The sequence below is a fragment of the Cygnus atratus genome, chromosome 2 (assembly GCF_013377495.2).
Source record: "Cygnus atratus isolate AKBS03 ecotype Queensland, Australia chromosome 2, CAtr_DNAZoo_HiC_assembly, whole genome shotgun sequence".
NCBI lineage: Eukaryota > Metazoa > Chordata > Aves > Anseriformes > Anatidae > Cygnus > Cygnus atratus.
Genome location: NC_066363.1, coordinates 130,141,933 through 130,167,196, shown reverse-complemented (window position 1 = coordinate 130,167,196; position 25,264 = coordinate 130,141,933). Strand labels below are relative to the sequence as shown.

Below are 25,264 nucleotides of genomic sequence, written 5' to 3'. Positions count from 1 at the left end.
TGGGCAGGTGCTACTGCATATGCATGTGCCTTTCACATATAGACATGTCCTTCTGCTGAAGTGAATACTTTGACACAAGTAAAGACAGAAGCGATAGTGTTAATGTGCAACATTTGAATGACTGAATTGTTCAAATCAGTGAGATACAGAATAGTCTGGTTTCATTGCAAGTCAAAAATAAGGGCCAGGTTTTAAGCAAATGTCAGCAAACCAGATTTACTGACTTCAGGGGATTCACTTTTCACCACACACCACTGTAATGGCTCCACTGACTCTCCCAGGGACCCCTGATCTGGTCTGACAGAAGTGAAAGGAGAGCAGAGAGCTTTTTGCTGTTCAGGCTGTCCCATGTGCTATCTGCATCTCAGGCTTCTTGTCCAAAGCTATCAGTATTTCAATGACACATGCTTCCCAAGCATCCAAATCTGCAAGCTGCTGAAAGAAAATAAACTAATTTGTTTCTTTAAACACGTTAATAGCTTTTGTCCATGCAAACATACTGTGGGTCAGTGATGGTAATGCAAAACAATGATGGCAATGGATAGGAAACATGGCTGTTATCCTGTACAATGTCTGGTGTAATTACTAGTATTTTATTAAGGCAAAATACCTTTCTCCTCTCCTCTGCAGCCTCCAGCTTCTTCTGGATCTCCTCAAGAGAGAGTTCTTTCTTCTTTGGAGAAGCTAAAGTTCGTGGTGCTTCTGAGACCGGGGATGGCGGCTTTAGGATCAGTTCGAAAGCCTGGCCCGAGGCACGTTTGTTGATCTGTTTAACTTCCATGTCTGTATGATAAAGTGAGAAATGGTAAGTCTTTCAATACTTTGGTGGTATCCAGGAGAGAAGCAGCACTGACATTAACGTAGGATCAGAAGTACAGACAAAAGATTTTGCATCTTTGCATTGGACATTTAAAATGAAATAGCAGATTATGGGCTGACAACTGTTCTCAGAAGCACATCCCATTTTATCTACAATAGTTTAATTATACCCTAATCTTATAAAAATAAAAATTTACAGCAGTTTTGGAAGCTTATTGGCGTTCTGTGTCATTTCACGCCCCATGTGAGCAGTGCCCAAGCTGATTAATTTTTTAAGCATGCTTTCATCTTTTCTTCTTTTCCTTGGGAATTATGTCAGCTGTGAAGATTTGTAATTCTCAAATGGGAAGTATTTCTCAGGGTACTGGGAAAAAATACAGTTCACTGTGAAAGGGCTTTGAAAATTTAGTTAGTTGCTATTAGGACCAATATTGAGCATCACAGGTAATACACAATCAATAGAAGACAACAGCCAAGACCAGCAAATGAATTGTTAAATCAGCAAAGTATCGACTGCCTAACAGTAGGTACCAGGATGGTTATCTGAGTCATTTCCTAGCATTAGTACATTATCCGACCTGCAGGATGATTTCCAATGAAAGTTACTCACCATCATATTTATAGATGTTCATGTTGCGAGGTTCAGGATAAAAACAGGAGCAGATCAGAGAGAGCATGGACAGCTCCTTCATCTTTTCCTTGTAAGCTGAAATGAGAGACATTATTAGCATAATTAATTTCCCCAGCTTCTCCTTAGTGAGCCTCTAACTGGGATGACAGACTAGTGACCAGAAAATCTGATTGATCATGCACCTGGCAGATTTATCTAGAATATTTACTTTCAGCTATTTCTTCTGGACATGGAGTCTTTATCACATCAAATATGAGATGCTCAGTACTGCAGAGACTGCTTCTGATCTCCTGCATGACCTCAACCTCAGCTAAAATGAATACAGTCATCTTTGGTTTACAGAAAGTGAGTCTGGCTACTAGGCAATGTATTTAGTATTGGAAGAGTGCCATGACCCCACTATCTCCTGGCAGGTGGAGAGAAATGAAGCTCTTACAAAATTCTATGATGTACCCAAATGCAATTGAGAACAGAAACACTGCCCATGTATTGCCATAGACAGATGCTAAAGACATTATCCATTACAAATGAAAACGTCATCCAGATAATTAAAATTAAATCCAGAAATGAGGATACATTTATAAAATCCTTAGGATAATATCCTTAATATGTGTAAGTCCTTGAGACAAAGAAGCTTTTCTTTCCTCACTTGCTGGCCAAAATACTTTGCTTCCATACTCAGCTATAGTGTATATCAGCTGATGCAATAAATATGCTTGTACTTTACTGTTAGTTTGTAGCGCAGTAATTACTATAGGCCCCAGTGATATACTGAGGATGAATTGTTCTAGAAATGGTGATATCAATACCTAGCCATTACACGAGGTTCTACATTTGCCCTTCCTAATTACTAACATTTCAGCTTATTAATTGGAAAATAGTCTTGTATCTGGTTGCTTGGCAGGTCAATGACAGAGCCCAAACTACAGCCAGCTCTCCCAAGTCCTCTTTAGTCAACACGCAAGCCACTGCACACACAGCATAAAGTATATATGTTGGGGGGCTGCTTCAAAATTGACCTTGGCACACACAGATTATTGCTGCTATCAACATATCTACAGAGGCAGACATACGTTTTCTGCCAGCATGTGAAAATAGGGCTTAAATATAACTTGGGCTGAAAGTATTGTACTTAACAGACTAGACCAAATTAATCCTTCTTGTTACTAAATGAAAATCAGAGAGCCCTTTGATCTTCAAATAGTGGATACATACGATATTGTCATTCAGTCTTTCTTGTGGCTGCTTGAGAGTCTTTTAATTTTTTTTTTTTTATTTTTCCTCAGAAACGCCCCTGAGGTTGATGAGGGTTCGAGAACCCTAGGGTACTGCTAAGAATGGTGATATCTGAATGATACATCAGTTTAGGAATGGATTTCTAACTGCCAGCACATGATTAATTTAGCTAATAAAGCTTCGCATGCGCAATCATGGACACTAAATAACCCACCCAAAGGACATACAGCTTTATAGATACCACAAGAGAAAGACAGCACCTCACACCAAGAGTATACTGAAGGCTTTGCTTTCTCTGAACTAAGGTTGCCAAGGAAGCTTGGACTTCACATTTTTTTGTTTTGTTTGCTTGCTTTTGAAACATAAGTACTAAATTGCAAGAAATAACTCAAAAATCCTCTGAAGAGTCAAAGACATCAAACTGATATCTGTTGGTAATCAAACATAATGAAATGCCAAACCATTTAAGCCTTAATTCAACAAAACTTTTAACTGCATATGTAATTCTAAGCACACAGGCGTGGTCGTCCAGACTGTCCTTGGAGGAGGGCTTGTCCAGTCAGCTGCCCACACCACCAAAACTGCATCCTTTTCAGCAGAGAGTTTGCTGAGTGGGAGCACATGAGGCCCTGCAGAAGGGGCTAGTAAACATACAGAAAACAGACTTCAAGTTGCCTATCGAAGACATGGCCATTGATGGCACAAGCTGAAAGCTAAACATTCTTGTAAAAGGTATGATGAATCACTGCTACAACACATAGCTTGAAACATCTTTATAGAAAGAGGCATGGAAAGATGTGTCCTAGGAACCTTGTCTTTTGGGGTCCTTGTCATTATTTTTTCTGTTTGTTTGACATTGAATATGTGTTGTTTTCTAGCAGCATTTAAACAATCAGACAAAGATGTCTGTTCTGCCAGCTTATCATCTGCAAAACATGGCTGGAGAAAGATAAGAAAATGCTCAGCTCTCCTTCCTTTCAATACAATAACTGCACTGAAAGCACACTGGTGAAATTATTGTCTTATTTCATTCTGGCTACTGACAGAATTAGGATGATTTTCCATGCTTTGCAATCATTACATTTCTTTTTTTCATGGTATTGATTTAGTCTCTATTTGTCCTAGAAAGTCCTTCAGCCACACTTAGAACCTGGCTTGAACACTCACAGCAAGTTCTGGAGGCTACTGCAACCCTGGAAACCAAGCAACACATGGATGACATGGGAAAACATGGAAAAGGAGACCTGTTCTGTCTCAGGGAGAGTGTGTAATGTATTCCACTCCTGCAGTGCTGACATAGTGTTTTGCCTGTTGGAGAATTGAGGTCTGAGGGCCTCAAAGGAATTGAAGACCTACACACCTCTTCAGGTGTCCAGCATCAGCGGTGTGAAGACTTCCCCCCCATGACCAGACAAAGAACAGCTTTACTTGGGAACTTTAAATATCAGAAGCCATGCATTACTCATCTGTCCTTTCCTTAAAATGCCATGCATTAAAGAAAAAGCTGTATTATTAGCCCATTGACAACTACGTAGGTGCCTGTAGATGGTGATCTAACTAGAGTTATTGGCCAGTGTCCCACAGGGAGTTCGTGGCTGAACAGGGAGAGAACCCTGCTTTCCCAAACCCCGTAGAGCTAGTGTTTTAGCCATAGAAACATGTTCTCCCTAAAAGAAATTTTTTTATGTTAAAAAATTAGAAAGCCAACATCACAACATTTATGTAATCTGCACAGGATTTATGGTGTTAAATGAAGTAGGCACAAAAATGCTCTGGTTTATAGCGGAGCATTTAAAAACCCTTAAAGAGAATCAGTGATTGCAACAAAATTTATTTTTCAAATAAACTTTTCCAAACTCATTTTCCAAATGTGTTTCAACTGGCTTCCTAATTATATAGCTCCTTGTGCAGTCATGTATGGTACATATCATTGCATTAACTGTGCAAGTTAAATGAAGGAAAGTAAATGATGGTAATTGTAATAATACAAAAGCTTTGATAGGGAAATTACTAGGGAAGAACAATGTTGACAAAAGACAGCAACATCATCTTCTCAGTTACAGGCAGCAAGACTTAAATGTTTAGATGCATTAAATGATTTAAAGTTGGGCAAGATCCCAGAACACTAATTTTTGCTAAAAATCAGGAGGTATTTTGGTGTTAACAATTCTTGTGGTTTTGCTATGAATATCCTATTATTTACAGATCTTCTTAAATTCTAAGTTGTGTATTATTTCAGAGCATTTTTTTTTAAAGAAGTGAATTCCTCACATCCATAGCTGCTGAAAAGGCTTGGAAATAAAATATTACCTAATACCCATAAAACCTTTGACAGCTTCAGAGAAGAAGAATCTCAGATTGGCTTGAAACTCAAGATTGCATGTTTTTTTTCCCTGAATGAGTCCCCAGTGTATCTTAATATCACAGCTTTAAGCTAATATCACCACCTCCTGAAACTTCTGGCATAATATATAACAGCAGTTTTTAGAACTTGTGAAAGTTTTGATGCTCTTTTTTTTTTTTTTTTTTTGAGGGCTCTCTACTTGCTAATCTAGGTAAGATCTCCCAGAGGCTTTCAAGTACTACATCTACATGAGCAAGCAGCAAAGCATGTAGCAGGATAGGATCTCTGGAAGGACACACTTCTAAGTACTCCATCCCCATGCTGTGTGTATTTTCTTTAGAATATATCCCATGTTCTGACCAACCATTAGCTCCTGCAGCACAGTAGTACTACTAAAGGACACCTTCTAGTTTTCTTCACCTCTCAACTAAACCAGTTTGTGGGCTTTGAGATTGCTCTGCAGTGTAGACCAAAGCATGGTCAGCTGGGATGTTCTGATGATTCACTTCAAAATTGCTCTCCTGATCTCAAATAATGCACTTATTCAGATGCATTCCATACTCCTTCACTAATGACAGAAAATTTGTCCACTGCCAGTCCTTCAGCTCACTTGCCCATTGATTGAAACTAACAGGGGAGAGTGCTATGGCTGCTATTAGAAGTCAGCAACCAGTTACCTGCTGCTGAGAGAAGTAAGGAGATTAGGGAATACGCTGGTGAAATCACCCTGTCTGCTCTTATCTGTTATCAAATAGCTATAAGGAATTTTTTAGTTTACACTGTAACATGAAAATCTGTCCTGACTGATGGGCCATGGGCAATTTTTGTCACATTTTGTTCCTTGGCAAAGCACAGTTAGGACAGATTGCTGTGTCACAGCAGAGTCCATTATTCATAATCAAGACTATTTTTAACACATGAAAGCAGAGAGATAGTGTAAACGTTACTTATAATTAACATCTGATGAATGCAAATCTGTTGATTTATTTTCCTTTACTGAATCCGGTCTGCATATAACAAAATGTTATAGATTTTTGAAACTTGAAGTCCCACCAGCTAACTAATTCTTAAGGTTCTGCACACCTGGAAGGAAGCAGGAGCTGGCACATTGCCCATGGTCAAAATGTGCAACCCATAGCATGACTCAGCCCCATTCCCTTGCCTGGGAGACAGTCAGCTTGCTGTGATGAATTATAGTCACTGAAATTCTGCTTTGTCTTTTTGATTTGGAAGAGACTGTAAGAGTAAGAAATGTGATTTGACGAAGCATGGAATGCAAGGTACAGAAGACCTACCACAGCCATCTTCTGCGCTGATTTCTTAAGGGTGTTACTGACAAAGCAGTTTGCTACAAATTTCACTTTGTTAATGTTCCCTTTGAAGTGATAGAGTTTTTGGTTTGTCAAAGCAACACTTTAATTCATGAACAGCCACATCCTTTCACGAACACCAGAAGGCACACTGTTGGCCAGTAATTTTACTTTATTTTGGTAAACGACTTTAGTAATGTACTATGTTCTTTTATGTTAAGTGAAACGGTGTTACATGATCATAGCTGTAATTGATATTTAACAGAAGTAAACCAAGACAATCCTATAAAGACAACCTTGTATATCTGGCCTGCATTTCATTCACCCTTTGTTGTTTTCTTTTTTTTTCCTTGTTGTTGTCTTTTAGGATATAATTTTGATTAATCACTATTGATTAAAGACAAACAAACAAACAAACAAAAAACAAAAAATACAAAAAAAAACATTTAATTGATGTTATTATCACTTCTGATCATAAATGTGTCCATTCTTTCGTAACCAAGTCTTTAAAATTACATACTTCATGTCCTGCAAAGCAGTTTAATATTGTGACAAGTACAAAGTTTTGGTCATGCCACCTGCACCTGAATTTTGTGATATGTCTGTATCTATACCACAGAGGAAGCGGGTACCATGAAAAGGAAACAAGAAAGAGAACAAGGAAAACAAATTGTGAATTACTGAGATTCCTTTGTGAACACTAGCTCTAATCTTTCCTACCATAGATCCAGAAAGAAAGAACTTGGACAGATCTAATCTACTTTGTGGTGACTGAGAATATTGTAGCACGAATTCTTCATAAGACAAACAATGATGTGAGTGACAGATCTGACCCTTCACCTGCTTATTAAGATTGTGTCAAATTGTACCATGAACGCTACCATCAAATGCAAGCCTTTGTATGCCCTTTCTACAGCACAGCTCAGGTGACAGCACAGTATCTGACTGGAAAACCCACACAAAGGAATACACAAGCAACTATTTGCTTATGCAAAGACTGCCCAGTACTGATTTTCTTGCACATGCTGGTGTGTAGATGCAAACACAGGCACCTTGTCAACATGCAGATTGCAGGGTGACACACGTCAAGCTGAAAACTGTGCCCAAATTTACAATTTAATCACTGATCATGACTATGCTTTTGGATTAAAATGGACTACTCCAGATGCCATGGCTATGTTTTTTACTTAATGAGTGTGATTGGATTCAAATGTCTGTTCACTTTATTTTCTGATGTCAGAATGTTAAGAAGTGAAGTAACTATTTTGTATTATTTCAATGTATGTAATTCTCACTGGTGAGACTATAAGAAAATCCATTTTTCTGAACCCTGACTGCAGTGCAGGGAACTTCTGCCAGGATGCAAATAAATAAATAAATTCCACAGATCTGATGGTACTGTAGAAATTTTTGCTATGTCATGTCTTACAGAAAAATCTTCAATTTTACTTTTCATTTAAGACTACTGGTAATAGTAGTAATGATACTACATGTATCAGCCTGAGTCTGATCCTATCATTAATATTCCTGTTCTCAAGGTAAATCCCTATTGACCAAGTTCTCACTCGGAGACTTACACGAATGATTTAAGGATCAAAACCTTAAGCCCTCGAATTTTTGAAAGCATGGATTTGCTTTGCATGATTTAATGCTCATCATGTAAAGTATTTCCTTTGCCTAGTATGCCTGAAGTGTTACACACTCTTTTGCCAGCACATTAGAGACATTAGAATCCTTTACTTCTCTGACAGGTAACATATAAAGTGGCTTAAAAAGTCAGACATTTCACCCCAAACTTTCTACTGACATAGCTTTGAAGATCCTCCCTGGTAAGCAGCACCGAACCAGAATCTTAGTCTCCACATAGCTATGTTTGAAGGAGTGCTAATGTTCAAGTATAAAAGCCAGAGAAGCAGAAGGCCTCAACACACCTATCTCAGCACAGCTGTACATGGGTTATCTTGTCTCAACATTTCTGAGACGGGGGCTAACACCTGTACTAACCTGCCATAACAGTCAGGAGTTCCCTGTAGCAGGAGACCCCCACACATTTATGATCCTTCCCTCAGAATTGGCTTCCCCCAAACCGTGCTGCTTCCTGGGTGCAAAGCTGTGGTGCTTGACTCGGTCCTGGGTCCACAATGGTGGCCAGAGCACCAGGTAACTATGATAACTACTTGGAAAGGAGATGGGACTTCCTAGTAGATAACAAACAAGTGAGGTGTGGGGTGGACAGAGCTAGAGCTTGGAAGGACACAAGTTCCAGAACCTGCAGCCAGCCTGCTTTTCCCTGACAGGCCTGGCATGCAGGTACCAGTCACCACAACAGAAGTGTGCCTACAACTTTTTGCTTGCTGGTGACCCCGGCGCTGGGTGGGAGGTTCAATTTTGAGTCCTCTTGAGCACATTACTTTCCCCTGGAGCACCCCGTGGTCAGGGACCAGACTATTGGAGGTAGCTGCTATCTCCCAGCATCCTCTTAAGGTCATCTCATTATTGTATTGCAGGAGAACGCAGGGGTCCAGCTGGGATCTGCACTACTTTCTGTACAAACATGTCAGATGCGAACACCCTGTGCCAAAGACCTTCCAGCGTAAGAGAGAAAGCCAGGGAGAGAACGCTGGGGGTGAAACAACCCAGAGGTGACAAAAATCGCCTTGGGTCACAGACTTAGTCTGTAGGAAGGCTTCATGGAGAACCCAGGTCTCCTGATTTCTGTGTGAGTGACACCTCTGTTGGCCCAGGTTGTCTCACTGAGAATGGTGCAAGCAATAGAGGTGCTAGCTGGTGAAACAGCCTCTCGAGTGAGGATGCAAATCAAAATTGATGAAACAGAGCTGTAACCAGTTAGTTATGATCAGCCTGCTATGATCAAACAATGTCTCCCAAGGTATGAAGTGTGCTGCAGGTTCTATTTTAGCAATAAGACTGGGTTAGTAGAGCAGGATGTGACAGAGTTGGCTTCCAGCACCGGATTTTTTCTGAATCTCAGACTCGGCCATGTATGTGTGTTTGGAACAGCTGCATGTATTTGATTTTTCATAATGACCTCTACAGCGACTTCCAGTGACTGGATTTTGTATCACTGTGATCCCTTTATGTAGGCTCAACAAACTCCTCCTGGTCTTTCATCACCTGGCCTTGCATCATCCACTAACTTTGGCTGACATTTTATTCTGTATTGGCTGTGAATATTATAGCTAGAGAGTCATGACAGAATCCTGGCATATTTTTCATCTCACAATTGAAATAAGAGTTTTGCTACTGCTTCTTGTCATCCTGACACAGTAGATTCTTTCTGGACATGTGCTGATATTATTTCAGCTATGTTATTATATGCTCCCTCCTTTCTCTGGACTCAGATTGCAGTCAAATTGTTCTGAGTCACAGTGGGCTTCTGGATAGAGCAACTTTTAGCAGAATTACCCCCAGGTTCTGGAAGAAAGCCATTGATACAGCATCAAGCAAAGGAATGGCTCAAGATACTTCTGCAAAGCAGACAATTAAGGAAGAATGGCTAAGGAATCCATCTTTTTCTGTTTTCATAATATAACTGTTGTGAAGTAGAGTGCTTCCATCAAGTGAACAGAACCGCATTGCTCTGTGCCAGTTTCCATTAACAAAGAGTCTGGTCCTTGCAGTTTATTTGGAATCAGATTTACATGAGGGCTTTTTTTTTTTATTTTTTATTTTTTATTTCCAGAACTGCAAGTCAGATACTTTTTACTTATTTTTAAATAACTCATATAGGGGTTGTAACCACAATCCTCATTAACACACACTTTGTGCCACTCCAAAGTGCAGAGATCCTTGATGTCTTCCAATATTTTAAAAACTGTTCTTTGAACTAACGAAAGTGAAAATATTAATTAGTCATAACTTAAGGCCCGGAAAATGATTTGCAAATTAAATTGCAAGGTGCATTTGTTTGTTTTAGGCAAAGACAATACTGAGGGCAAGTCAGCTAAGTAGAAATTAGTGTTTATATTATATGGGATAAATACAATTATAATTTGCAGTTAGGATGGACTCTTGATCTTTATATTCCAGTAATTAAATGTATTCCTTGCTTGCTGAGTCATTTCAGTGAGTGCAGAACATATTGCAATTATTTTCATGCTATAATTACTGGGAGAATCCATTTTAGAAACAATATGCTGCTGTGAGGGATGTGTAAGATACCTGTCAAACAAACCTGGTCCCATAGGCTAGAAAACCTATTTTATAGAGTCTGAAAGAAACAAATAGAAGCATTCATTATTTAGGTTACATATACGTGTATACATATACGTTACATGTATTTATATAAAGCTTTTTTACATAAGTTTATTGGTTGATTTTGAGCAATCTGCATGTGTTTAATCTACTTAACCCAAAGCCAAACATGTGTAACTGCATCTTTGTGCTACAGAATCACTCTTATGAGCTGCCATGACTACCGGCTAAATATCAAAATGCAAAAGACAATGAAAGGAGACAGTCTGAAAAATCCATTCTTCCGGATTTTGAATGGAATTTTAATTTTGTGATACATTTTAAAATAAGGATGTCTCATCTGTGTGAACAAAGGCATTAGTTATTTCTGTACACAATTCCAAATGGCATATATAAGAAGATTATGTAAAAATGAAGGGCTCCTATCTTTACAATAATACAATGACATACATGTTATAATTGTGTTAATTAACACAGTATTTTGAATTTGAGTGCCAGAACAAAATGAGCCCTAAGCAAATGAGTTTTGAGTCTTTATATAAAGCTCTTTAACATTAGAGCTTGTAGTTATAACATGTAATTCTGAAGATTTTTGCTTTAAACCCATGCAGGTGTGATAACGACAACTCTGCTGCAGATGTCTTGATGTTCTGCTTTATGAATGCCTTATATCATATGGCTTAAATCCCTTTCTTTCAAATGTATTTATAACGATGTAAGAGTTCCTTTGATTGGGTATATGTGGGAGCAATGGGCTGTATTTTCATTATAGGATATTCCAAAGAGATGAATTTCTGAGTTTAGACAAATTTAAAGCCTGAATTAAGGAAGTCTCTACATGTAGAAAACATAACCAAGGTATGTCAATCTTTGGAGAAATGTTTTGGTCCAATAATAATGTCTTGAGGTTTTGAAGGTCTTTGAAAGCACTGCACAGAGTAAGTTAGGATGACAGCAACTCCCTGATCAACCCTGTTGATACAAAGCAGTTTCTGTATTACTCATCTTTTCATTTGGCATTATCTTACAATGGGTGGGCAGCAGGTTGACTAGAAAAGTATCTTTTGGAAGATTCTCAAGTCTAGAAATTGGGGCAACTCATAGACATTTCAACCATCAATATGTTCACAGTGAAAATATATTTTCACAGCATTGAAGAGCATAGGGTAGTTTTCTGTTAGTCTTCTACACAGTCTTAAGAAATCCTACAAATGCCCAAGTGAGATTTCAGATGATGTTTCAGTATGTGGCCACATAAAACTCTATCTGCCAACATTGAAAGATGAAGCCTAAGCATAAAATATGAAAGGATACTGGAGGAGTGACTTATTATTATTATTATTATTTATTTAGAGAAATTAATTCAGTACTAAAAGTCTCACATTGAAGAGCTTTTTTGCTCTTTCTTCCACCAATCCTTGAAAGGGATCAGCTGAGGGAATTGGAGAGGGGAGGGTGGCCAGAAGAAGAGAAGTGTGTGAATGAACAGTATAGGAGGCTGGGTTCACCCATTTGGACCCCCAGTTTAAGAGGAACATGAACAAACAGGAGAGGGCCCAGTGAAGGGTTGCCAGGAAGATGAGGGACCTGAGCATGTAGCCTGTGAAGGCTAGTGGAGGGGGCCAGTTTTGTTTAGCTGGGCAAAGCATATTCTAAGGGATATAGATAGATATACTCGCTGCTTAGAGCTAGGGGGAAGATCAGTGAAATTACAGAGTCGCACCTGCACCTTCCCCAGGTAGTGCCAGATAGCAAGAAGGATCAGCAGCCACAAATTGCACCTTGGGAATTTATGATATCATCCATGGAAGCTTTCAGAAGTTGGCTAGACAAAGTGGCGATGGCCCTGCTTCAAGCAGCAGGACAGGCTAGATGACCTCTGGATGTCCCTACAACCAGAACCGTGGTTCAGTTCCCACAGTACGCTCATCTTTACACCCTATGTCATTGTGGGAGGTAAGTGTTGCTACCACCTTACAACACCAGCTCCCTTCCTCCTTTTTATTGACATATTTTAATTCTTGCTATCCCAATAAAAATGCATCATATCTCACTGAACCTCTGCACTATTGCTATCATTCTGGATTTGTACATCAGCTGCAGGCTTTTGGTGAGCTCATCCCCAGTACATTACTGGACTAAATCCGTTAGGCTCATTCTTTAGTTGTTCCCCCAGCCAAACATTTCCTCACTGGCCTCCATCCTACCTTCTTTCGTGCCAAAAAACCTCGTGGTTTCCTTTTGCCATGTTGCAAGATCACCTTGCCATGGTAGCACAAAAGAGACACCAGCCCATTCAGCTACTGGCCTTTAGGTGTAGTCATCACCAGAGGCCACTTCTCCAATCATCCTACCTCTTTTTGAAATGCAGTGATTCAAGTACCCTTTCAGGTTTGCAAGCAATAAACCATACAGAACAGATGGGGTCAATTTAAAAAATAAGCAAATAGATAAAATAAAGACATAATTGTAATTTTTTTTTAAAGGCTTTGTGTCACTGTCAATTTAAGGGAGCTTGTGGAGTTTAAGTGATTATTTAATTCCTGGAACTACTGCATATAAAACAGCAGTCTGAGCATCAGTGAATGTTAACTCACACAACACAAGGAATACAAGTTCTCTGCAAGATTTGTTATTGAGTGAAATCACTACATCATATTAAAAATAGAGCATGCAAATAGAAATGTGCCTATTTTAACCACAACTCACCACAATTAAAAGCATTTATCTAGGCCAACCTTAAAATGAAATCCAGTCCATACAATAAATGTTAGAGATTTATTTAATTGGACATGCTTTGCCTTTATTAGTAAAATTGATTTGGGCAGTGTCAACAGTGAAGTGACTCCTGCAAAGTGATGGATGAAATCTTCAGCAACCTTGACTCCTGTTAGATGACAAGCATTTTCCAGTTTGTCACATCCTTTCTTAGTCTGAGAAAACAAAACAAAACAAAACAAAACAAAACAAAAGATGCTATGCATATATACTACAGTAAAGTTCAACCACTGAGCTGTAGCCATTTATAAATGGTCCTCTATAAGCCTCTCTAGAAGATATGGTCCATGTTCTGTAACATTCTACTGTCAGGAATGCAGCCTAACTCCCAATAAAATGAATTACAATAGTTTGAAGTTATCATCAGTCCTGAACTTCAGCTGATAAATACCATGTTTTACTAGCAATCAGATCATTTGTGGATGAAATTCCAGCTTTTTTTCAAGTTGATTGAAAAGTTCTCTTTGACTTTGGTACACTTAAGTTTTACACAGTAGATGCTTTCTGAGGGGCTAAGATGAAATTTTTGATCTACTTGTAAAATGTCTATTATTCTGTGGCTTTCAGACTTTTCTGCATGACTAAACTATCTATGCAGTTATTATTACTAATGAACTGATTTACACTTTTACTATTGTATCCTGGCATGTCTTTATACATATATTCAAATATTTGATTGCCTAAATTAAGAAAATAATGATACCACTCAGCAGCATATCGCTAAAATTTATCTGTTAGGCATAGATTATAAATATTATTGAGTACTTTAATCAGAGGATGTGTAAAGTGAATGAAAAAAAAAAAGGAATGACAGCCTCTTCTTTGAAACCATGCTGATGGTGCAACTAAATTAGTATATTATTCAGAATTGATTAAATTGCCTGAGAGAGAGCAATTGTTGGTGAGACATTTTTGTTAAAATAAACACAATAAAAAACTAGAACAAGAACCACCGGTCAGATGAAGCCACCTGTGTTTTAAGTAGCTTTGCTCAGATTTACATAATAGAAACACACTGATTTTTGAAGAAGTAAAATAAATGCACAAATTTATAAGCTACAATAAGTTATATGGGTTTTAATAATATGACTGCTCTGAATTAAGTCTTTCATGATCAACCACAGTTTTTTGTATCTTTTCTCCTTCCCATTTTCATACTGTTTTTAAGTTTATTGATTTTTTCCATTTATGAAATATTACTGAAGATATAGGTATCTAGAGCTCATTTGTTCTGTCAGTCTATTTATCTCTCTGTAGCAGTCTGTCCACCAGTCTGTCTCTATTTTCCTGCAGTACTGGTCTTCATTTACACAGAAGAGCTGATGAATTCTGAGGCACCTCTCGGCTGCTAAATTAACCACATCTGGAGTCAACCCCTGCCGAGATGCTCTATTGATTTCTGTGGGGCACTGGTGGAAGGGTGCTTGGCTCATTTACAGTAAGGGAGTTGTTTTGCTTCCAATAACTAGATTTTCAGGACACTGTGCACCAGCATATCCCAGCGTCAACAGCCTGTCATTAAAGGCAAATCAGAGCCTCTTCTGCGTTGTTCTGCTTGTCCTTTGTAACCTTATCAGCCTTATCAAGCTTCCACAACTGGACAGGCTGTCACATTTTTCAATACATCCTAAAAGTAGCAGGAGCTGGAGATATCCAAATGTCAACTTCTAATGGCCTGTTTTTTCTCTTTTATTGTATAATCAAATTCCTTTTCCTGTATTAAAAAGTCTCTTTTCCTGTATAATCAAATTCTCCTTTATTAGTGTAGCTGGCTCTTATATGACTTTGCAAAATAATAGAGGAGATGTTTCCTTCCTAAGCTGCTGCTTCTGGAGATTTAAAGGGGAAAAAATGGGTTCATCATACATAAATCAACACGGGTCTATTACCGTAGATTTACATTGGTATCGGACCTAATTCTAGCACAATCGATGTTCCTGACCTTCGCTCATCTTATCCACTCAGATGTACAGCCCATACACCACAGTGAGCAGTTGCTATTTCCCATCCTACTGCCACTTTTTTTTCCTCCACTGCATTAGAAAGCATAAGAGTCCTCCTTCCACTGAGTATCTCTTTGATAAATTATAACAACTTGGTCAATATTTTTGTTGGCTGGAGGGCCACCTCTTGCTGAGTTTGGGGAAAACTTTTAGCAAAATTTGTTTCACTATTTCTGGGAAGATGACTAGGGAAAAAATACAGAGATTGTACATAATAAACTGAACAAATGCTTATCGCATTTGTTTGACGGGCTGTAGAGCTCTGTGCCAGGAAATCACGCCACCATTGAAAAATCTGCCCAGGCCTGGCTGTGGAATGTCATTGAAATATCTGATTACAGGCTTCACCCATGGCGAGGAGAGACATGTCCAAGCTTTTCAGCCAATTTCTCTGAGGACACTTTGTGCTGGACATGACTGATTCCACATGGGCTGAGAGCAATGTTTCAAACACTGCTTCTCCTGCTTGCTGTCCAGAAGGGTTCTGGAAATTGGAAAAAGAAGAGAAAACAACTATCCCATGGTGTCAATTCCTCCCTTTCTGGCCCCTCAGAAGTGTGGAGGATTATTGGAGGATTACTAAGGGTTGCATGAAGGGATGAGAGTTGAATCTAGATGGTGAAAGAAATTGTAGACAGCAGATAAGTTAAAAAAAAAAGGGGGGCGGGTAAAGTTGGATAAGGAATGGAATGATTAAAAAATGACCAAGAATGAAGGTGACATTCTGCAGTGGATAAATAGATTGGGTTAAGAAAATGAGGAAAAATGCACCAAGGAGATGGATTGGGACTGGAAATCAGTAGGTGGGGGGGACAGAGCAGATGGGAAACTGTGTTTTGGATGGCAAGATGCTCGGAAGGAAGTTCAGAGGTGAGAAATCAAAAATAGAAATCTTCTTGAAGGCTAGCTCAGACTTTTGTCTGAAGTGTAAATAGCACTAAAAGACTCAAAATGTTAGAGCAGCAGCTCAGGGACAGACTGAGGTATGTCTGATCCAGTATTCCATTTCCAGGATACTTTTCCTTAATTTTTGCTTTATTCTAGGAAATTATATACCATATAGCTAAGTAGAAATATATTAAATTTAATTTTGTAACTTTTGTATTGTAGATTGCTCCAGTTTGCTTCTCTAAATAGCTTGAGTTTTGTGCTGTGGTTCAGTTCAATTATGTGGTTCAATTCTTATTATTGTTTTTTTTTTTTTTTTTTTTTTAATCCTTCTTGAGAATACTGGTAACTTTTTTCATGCAGAAGAGACTGGGATACCAGAAGAGCCAAGAACTGCAGAACAGCATAGGTGATCTACACCAGCTGATAATGAGAATTTTGCAGAGCATTTGAAAGTATCTCTGTCATATTTAATCCTGTTTTTCAGGCCTTCCACCACTAGAAGGTGAAAGTCTTTACACTGTTGCACCTCTTGATACTTCACTGAAAAAAAAAAAAAGTGAATGCACTTCAGAAGGGAAGAACTTGAATCTTCTATACAGATTAAAATGAATATCTTATTGTTATTTGTCTTAAGAGGTCGTTATAGGTATTCTACTTAAAAAATAATCATGTTTAGAGTTAGAACATTGTTTTCCCAGCAATAAGTTATTTGCTTTGAGAACAAGTGTTTTACTGATAACTAGTGCATGTTTATTTTTTAAACAACCATGAGTATGGGCTTCTTTCCTATCTACAAATATAATATTGAAAGCTACCTGACTGCAATCTTGACAGTATCAAAAATATCTAAATGGATAGAAAGATATTAGCTTAGAAATAGTCTTTTGTATTGCATCTGCTTAATAAATTGAATAAATGCCAGTACCTGGAAATAAAGGCTGTGTATTCAAGCAACTATAAACATGACTACTGAGTGACATCAATTACTCTTTCTTTTCACATATGAATGATGTAAAAAAGCAAATATATCTGAAAGGTTAAATGTGATATTTAATAAAGCCTAATAATACTGATTACAGAAGTGAATTTCACTTCAAAAATATGTCTTTAAAAATAATAGAGCCTGATTTGTGCATTCTGTTTTAATTCAAAAGATTTCCTGGGAGCGTGCAAAGGTTCCTTGCAGCTCCACTCAGGCGGCTGGGAGGACTTGCACTACAAAAATACTGGTAAACTACAAATTTTAATTTTTACTACACTGTCGTAGACAAAATATAGGTCAAAATTTTTGTGAATCTTTGACCTGGATGTGGTCTCTATAATCTTTTGAGATGAAAAAATAATAACCCTAAAAATTTTAGACATTTCAGGGAATCTTGCTGGTGAAATCACATCAGGTGTCATCATAGCTGAAACAAGAGGATGAATCTGAACATGTGAATATGAGAAAACTATGGAAAAAATATAATTGGTGTTTTCAATAACTTTAGAAAGGATCAGAAATAGTATTAAGATTGGAAGTTTTAGCTTCATAGTAACTTTGTGACTAGAGAACATATTTAAATGTAAAAAAATCTTAAACGTTAAAAAGTATTTTAGCACAGCTTATGGTAAAGCATACCTTAGCTTAAGCTTACTACTCAATTTGTAGATTTCTATGCAAATCAGTATAAAATATACACATCATTTTTCTTTACCTAATAATTTCCTAAGGATTATAAGAAGTACATGAACAGCACAGAAAGCTAATACAGCTAAAGCTGTATTAAAGTGTAAAGAAGGTAAGTTGCTCCATCTCCTGATCTGATCAGTATGGATTTTTGCAAATTCTAGAACATAAGAGCATTGTTATACATCTCTATACATTGTGGAACATAACGTCACAACACAATGCTGAACTAATTATGTAAGATTATTCTCATGTTAATGAAGATAAAGCAAATCATAAAATGAGTAAGGGATAAATCCAATATAGGAGCTAGATGCCTATACTCATATTTTAAGAAAAATTCTGGCTTCTAAATCCAAAATGTGGATTCTGCAACTTTTTGCAAAGCTCTTAGTTGCTAAAACCCATAAATACTGTAGTTTGTGCTCTTCTAATTGGTTGTGCATTGTAGATGCCACTTTTTTTTTTTTTTTTTTTTGTGTGTGTGTGTGTGTGCAAGCAAGAGTGCCTCAGGTTTGAAATGTTTAATCCCCTAATATTGGGAATTGGGTGTTCTTCAAATGTAGCTGTTACCCTTTGAGAAAATCTATTCAGCCTGTTTTCTCAAAATGTGGCCCACATGGATAGGACAGGGTTCATCATAAAAGCACCGGCAACCACTGCTTTCTTTTAAAATGCTACTGAGGAGAAACATTGTTGGCTGTCTTACTGCTGCCCTTTGATACATCTGTCTATGGTGAGCACATTGGATTGGGAAATGACAGAGATGGGTTCAATCTCATTGAAAAATTAGGGGGTTCAAGCTGAAGGGTCCTAATTACCACCCAAAGAAAGTCATGTTTTGTTTTCTGGTCCCACAACTGTTTCTATTTTTTATCCCCTGGCTGTAGTGGGCACAATTCATCGATTGTTCCATAAGCCAGGGCTTCCCAGGTACTAGGTGGGGCTCATGCCCCAGTCTGTTTGTCCTCTTGTTCTCTCTCCAGTGTGAAGCTGCTTCCATGGGATGGCAGTAAGGGCTGCAGCTTGGTGGCTCCGGCGTTCTCCAGGGAGGGTGGCCACACAAGGACTAGGGCCACCAAGTCCCAGTGCCACACTTGGAGACCAACCACCAGCTGTTTGGCCAAGGGAGAGGAGTGGACCCATTGCCACCTTTTTCCTCCTGTGGTGATGGAGGAGAGAAGTCTGAAGTAGGGCTTTTCAGGAGCTGCAGGGGAAGTGCCTGAGGGAAGGTTTATGTCTCAGCATTCACCCCCTTGTATTTCCTCTAGATGATGGTGATGATTGCAGTCAGCCTGGGAAGACCTTGACCACAGCCAGAGGTGCTGACCTCTCCCCACCTTTTGTGTAGATGCAGTCACACCTGTATCCCACTGCAGGTGCCCTAGAGGTTTACTAAATGTCATCAGTCACTTGCCTAAACTAAAAAACATTCATAGGCAGAAATGGGAATAAAAAAAAAAAAGAAAAAACAACAACAACAACAACAAAACCCAACTATCCTGGTTTGTAATTCAGAATCTAATGTGTGAAGGATCAAAATGTCTCCGCATAATAACTGTAACAACAATGATGTGTTTTGTGTATTTGAATGAGTGTACAAATTATAATTTTTAATGAACAGTTTGGATTAGACAAACTTACAAACATACAGAAAATAATGTTTCTAAATGTGTGTAGCAATGCCTAATATTTCATGTAGATGCTATGCATCAGTTTAACTGTACATCCTGCTGAAAGATCTTAAATTCATTTCTTTTGTTAAATTATGTATTATCAGACAGGAAAAACATAGTAAGTGGAAGAAAATGAAATAATTAGAGAGAAGCTTTGTATGGTGGATATTGCTCAGACATGTGATGTCTTGAATATTTTGTTCCCTAGGGGCCAGCACTTCTGCATTAGGCCTTTTTTTTTTTTTTTTTTCCATTGGTTGAGGATGGAGGTCTGTGCATGCTGAGATCTCCAAGATATATTCTTCCAGTTTTTGAAAAGTGCTGAGCCACTTGAATAACAGACACTGCCTTCACTGTAGACATGGGTGCCCAGCACCTTTCAGAATCAAGAAGGGCCTCCCAGGTAGAACTGCTGGCTGCTTCTCACAGACAGACTGACCCACTTCTAGCATCACACTGGAATCCGCTCTCCACAGTATCCACAGAATTTATCACCTGAGGATTACGTGCACCCTAGGAAAAATCTTGAATAGCAGCCATTCCTCCAAATCATCTACCAGATTTCTGCTTCCCCATGGGCTCAGGACCAGCCCTGATTGTGCTGAAGCCAGTGACTGAACTCCATTACTCCATGGCGGCAAGACTTGTTTTGTGAATTTGGTTCATCTACCATCCATTTTATAGTATTGCTGAAGAAGACATGTTCTTTGCAAGTGCACTGATGACAACAGTACCTTTCGTTTATAAAGGTATGGACAATTAACACTGGAGTTTTGAAGGTTACTGCAGTGGTGAATGATCACTGCTGGTTCATGATGCCCTATTTGCTCCTCCTCAAAGCAGTGTGCTACTGAGAGTGCGAGGATGGAAAAAAAATGAGGCCTGATAATGCAAGTTGAAAGACAAATGTACTTAATAGAGATAAAGCCTGGGGGGAGCATGTTCAAGGAAAAGACTTGTAGGAGGACTTCAATTCCAGCTGAGATGTTGCCTACAAGCACAACAATTGGTGACTAGTTGCCACCCTCAGTCCCCTGAGGTCAAGTGGTAACTAAAGTGCTGTGTAATATTTGACAAAGATTTCAGTGAGTTAATTTTCCAACTACATCAATTTTTTGGAGTGGCACCATTTTAGTATGCCTAGTTTAAGACACCTAGGGCTTGATTTATTTCTCAGGAGCGCTGAATATCTCTTGTTGCTTTTGTCTATGAACTAATAAGGCAGTTCAAATAGACCTACACGGAAATGCTACACGGGTCAAGTACTGCCCAGATCTACCTGTCCTGGGAATCCTCTGATTTCTGTGCTTCAGACTACATGATAGTGCCTACTTCTCACAGGAGGCTTTTAGGAAAACTAATTAGTTCATTTTTACACAGTCTTTGAAGGCTAAAATGCCACCTAAATGTATTGCTGAATATGATCATCCAGTCCCTCTGCTATGATCAGTCTTTTAATTAATGGTATTAATTTGAAAATGGAAAATTCTTTTCTAAAGAAATTAATATAAATGTCACCTGGGAAAAATGTAACCATGTTGTTAGATTACATGCACAATTATGGTAAAAAAATGTGTGCGAAATGTGATCTAGAGAAATGTGTTATTATAGTTCCAAATACCAAAGAAATGAAAAAAGATTCCAGGCTTAATTAATTAAGGGAAAAGCTGACAAAATTAATGTGAATGAATTATAAGAATACATTATTAAATAGGGAAGCCTTTAGACTAGATAGAGCTTATATTTGGACAAGAGGTGATGGAGGTAGAGGTGAGAGAACATTTTGGGAGTATTCAAGCTGCTGAATTTTATTTTTATTTCCTCAGCATGTTGTGGGATGCCTTCCATAAGATGATGGAATAGATGACGCTCTGCTCTCCTGCCTCTGCATTTCACAGGGTAAGTAAAGAACTGCTATGAGGCAATATAAATTCTTAACCATATGGACTGTTTTCAAAATTATTACTGTCTGAATTTTCAGTAGCAGGAAGAGTAATCTACTTCATAAAAACAGGGAAATAATGTAAGTAAATATTAACCTTGAGTTCTCTAGTGACTTGTACTCACTAGTAAATTTACTTTAACATAGTGATCAAAACTGTCAAAAGAATGATCAATAGACTAATTGAAATGTTTCTTCTTCCACACCCTGACAAAATTTGGAATGGCCATGTCTCAGTCAAATCAACATTATGAGACAGCAAATTCTCTTTTCTGAATCTTGTCTACATTTCTTCTCATTTTAATTTCCTATTGCTCTATTCAAATATGTAATTTTCTGACAATTAATAATAATTCAGTGATGATTTGTGTTCCTTTCTATATAAAAGGGGGAAAAAAATGGTTAAAACCTTCACTTAAAACCTGCTCAGTACGGAAAGGAGGATGTTGAGTCTGAATGCAGCCTGGCACTTTGCCATATGTTGTTTAAGTTGAAGCTTGTCTCTGCCATTGATGTCCATATGACTACTAATGTGAAATTGTTAAAGACAAAGCAATTGTTTAAGTGTAGTGGCAGATCAGGGCAAAATGCTTAGCTCTGTGCAGTAAAAAAGCTAGTTATTAAAATAATTGAACCAGTTAAAATCAACAATCATGCACATGTTTATGACTTCACATGTATGTTTACATACCAGATAAAACAATAATGTAGCAGTCCATTAATAGACAAACTGAGCATTGGCATTGCATCCATCAAGCTAACTATCTAGATATGAGCGTGTAACTAAAATGCAGAGGATAAAACAGAACAATACTCTGAAGCACTTTTACAATGGTTTGATCAGTGCTATTGAGAAGCTAGGTGGGGCTGCCTAAATTCCGTTATCCTAATCTCAAGATCTGAATTAAAACACTTCTTTAACACATTATTCACATGAATCCCATGTATTTCTGTTAAATGATTTGTTATAAAATAAACAAGGACTATAATCAGGACTGAGACTTTTTGTATGGTAATTGTCTGAACATGTTTTCAGAACAAATAGTCTTTAAATTAAACACCACAAGAAAACACTCGAATAATGGGTTCAGACACCTTTTTTAGTTCCATTGGCACAACTGCCTGCTTCACCCTCACACTTCAATGTACTTACCCTAGGAGAGTTTATTCAACCACATACATGGCCTATCTGGTCTGCAGTGACCCCACCCGAAAAAAAAGCGGCTGATTTAACATTCTGTAAGGCACAGCTTGTGCAGTAGGAAGCATAAGGTATGAATAAATCCATCCATATAACCCAGATTTTATTTGGAAGAAGGTGTCAAGGGGTGAGTACAATTTAAAAGCCTTCAGATTTTCTGCAGTCATGTTATATGAAACTTTAAAATAAAACACATATATGTGCATGCTTGTGCACGATGTGCATCATTCATATATTATGCAAATTAAACAGAAAGAACTTTATCAGCAGTCAGGGTTTACAAGAAAGTTCTTGTAGCTGTTGAAATTCCCATGTAAATCAATTGAGTTTTCCTTGAAAAGATTTTATTTAATAGAGACTAAAAAAAAAAGAATTTGCTTTCTATGGCAGAAGATAAAAGCAGATTTATCAAGGTATTTAGCATCTGCCTAAACTGAGTTAGGCGAAGACTTCTGCCCAGAGCCAGTGGGACTGTTCGCATGCTCAAACTCAGACACCTGCTTAAGTGCCTTGCTGGAGAGGGGCCAGAAACATAATGGTGGGCCAGCTTAAGCCGATTAGAAATGTTCTGTTGGCTCCGATGGCAGCAGGACCTAGCCTTTATTGCCACTTTGCAAACTACAGTGCTCAAAAGGGAAAAAAAATCAGGCACTGTGTAGTTCTCTCAGTGGTCTATTGGGTAAAGCTTAGGTACCAAGCAAATGTAGCTTATTTAGCAGTAGCTGGAAATGTGTATGACTGAGAACAAGTCTGTTCTTCTACATGACAATAAAAATTGTTCTGCTGAAGAAATTCTCAAAATAGAGATGAAATAGCTTATTCTAATATGCTGCCTAGATCCACAATCTCCCTAAAATAAATACAGAAAGGAGGAATAAAGTTAAAGAAATGGCAAAGAGTAGCCTTTAAATTTGAGAGTTTAAAAAAGAAAAGATGCTTTTAATGATGTTTTTTCCTTATTAATTGAAAGCTGTTGCAATTAGCATTTTTAGAGACCTGAGCTAGGTGGTTATATTGCTTCTTACTGCTTTCCTATGCAGCTGGTTAACCAGGTATTAATAGGCAAACGGGAGCCATACAGCCAACTGGTCTCTGGGCAAATCTAATGATTTCCGCCATGTCTCTTGCTGCAGAAACCTTTATATTTGTGTGCTGCGAGATCATTAATCAAAGGCTGAAGAGCCCTTTCCTTCCCACTGACAGGATTCCTTGCAGGGCCTTCTGCAGCGATAAGTCTCCAGCTGCCTACAAATTATCAATACCGATTACCAGATTGCTGCAGTGGGGAGGGGACGGCGTGCTCGGCACTGCAGGGCTGGCCAGACTCCCACAGCTCTGTCTCCTCTCCTCTATTTGCATATCCAGCTGTCTCATGCCTCCTTCCCAGGGGTGCCACAGCCAGGGTAAAAGGCTTTCAATCCCCACCGATTATTCCTCGGGAGCGGAAGATCAGCATTCAGATAAATAAATGTGCACTGCATCGCTTATAGCCAGCGCCAGGAGGATTCGGTGCAACTTCGTGCAACACGGTTAAAAGTGGTAACAGCATCTGCGCGGAATGGGAATCGTTTCTTGGGAAAGGAACACAATTGCGGTGGGGCACTCCATCATTATTTTGTGTGGTTCGTGTGTGCACAGCTTTAATGGTGAATGATTGTGGAAACTTGTATTTGAATGCGACAAGCGTAGGGTTTGCCTCATTCCACACCCACCCCCCCCCAAAAAAAAAAAAAAAAGGAAAAAAGGAAAAAAGAAAAAAAAAGAAAAAAAAAAGAAAAAAAAAAGAAGAAAGAAAGAAAGAAAGAAAGAAAAGAAGGAAAAAAAAGAGAAAAAAAAGGAAAAAAAATCATGAAGTAGCAGGGTTTGGATGCTTTTGACCCCACGGTTGTTCTGCGTCTCTCTCTCCCACGCCCTCCCCTGCGATTTTCTGCTCCTCCACCCATCTCAGCAGCCTCCCGCAAACAAAGGGGCAGCAGCAGCAGCCGGGCTGGCGCCGGGCCCCCCTGTTTCCCCCCTCCACCCCCCCCCCCCCCCCCCCGCCAGGACCAACGCCCGGCGGCCACAGCGGGGCTGCGGTCTGGAGGCCCCCCCGGGGCCGGGGCCGCTCCCGGGATGCGGGGTGCGGGGTGCGGGATGCGGGATGCGGTGCGGCGGCAGGGCGCGGCTCGGGGGGGGGGCATCGAGCCGTGCGGGGGGGCTGCCAGCTCCAACACGCGACATCGCCCCAGCCCCGCAAGCTGCCCCTTGGGAGAGAGAACCAAAGCAGGGTGGGACCCGCTAGAAAACACCAGCTAGCGACGATGCAGTGACCTACTTCCCTCCCCCCATTTTTTCCCTCCATTCCCCCCCCCCCCCCCGGCAGACTGCAGGTGCGGGCAGGCGGCGGCTCCATCTCCTCCTCGCCCCCCCGCAGCCCCCGGCGCCGGGCTGGGCGCGGCCGGCCCGCAGTGCGCTCCGCAGCAGGTGCCCGCCGCAGCCCCCGGCCCCCCGCCCGCAGCCCCCCCCATCGGCCCCCCCTCGGGGTGCCTCTCCCCTGGGACCCCCCTTCC

At 39.3% G+C, this 25,264-nt stretch overlaps 1 protein-coding gene across 1 annotated transcript in view; it reads right to left on the bottom strand.

Annotated features, from left to right (window-relative positions):
• The window catches only part of STMN2 (stathmin 2), a 39,138-nt gene that overhangs the window by 13,243 nt on the left and 631 nt on the right, over positions 1-25,264 (bottom strand). The window contains exons 2-3 of the mRNA XM_035546307.2: positions 1,430-1,525; positions 611-783 (exon numbers count right to left, since the gene is read on the bottom strand). Coding sequence (XP_035402200.1) covers positions 611-783; positions 1,430-1,525 — 269 coding nt within the window. The remainder of the gene's footprint in view (positions 1-610; positions 784-1,429; positions 1,526-25,264) is intronic.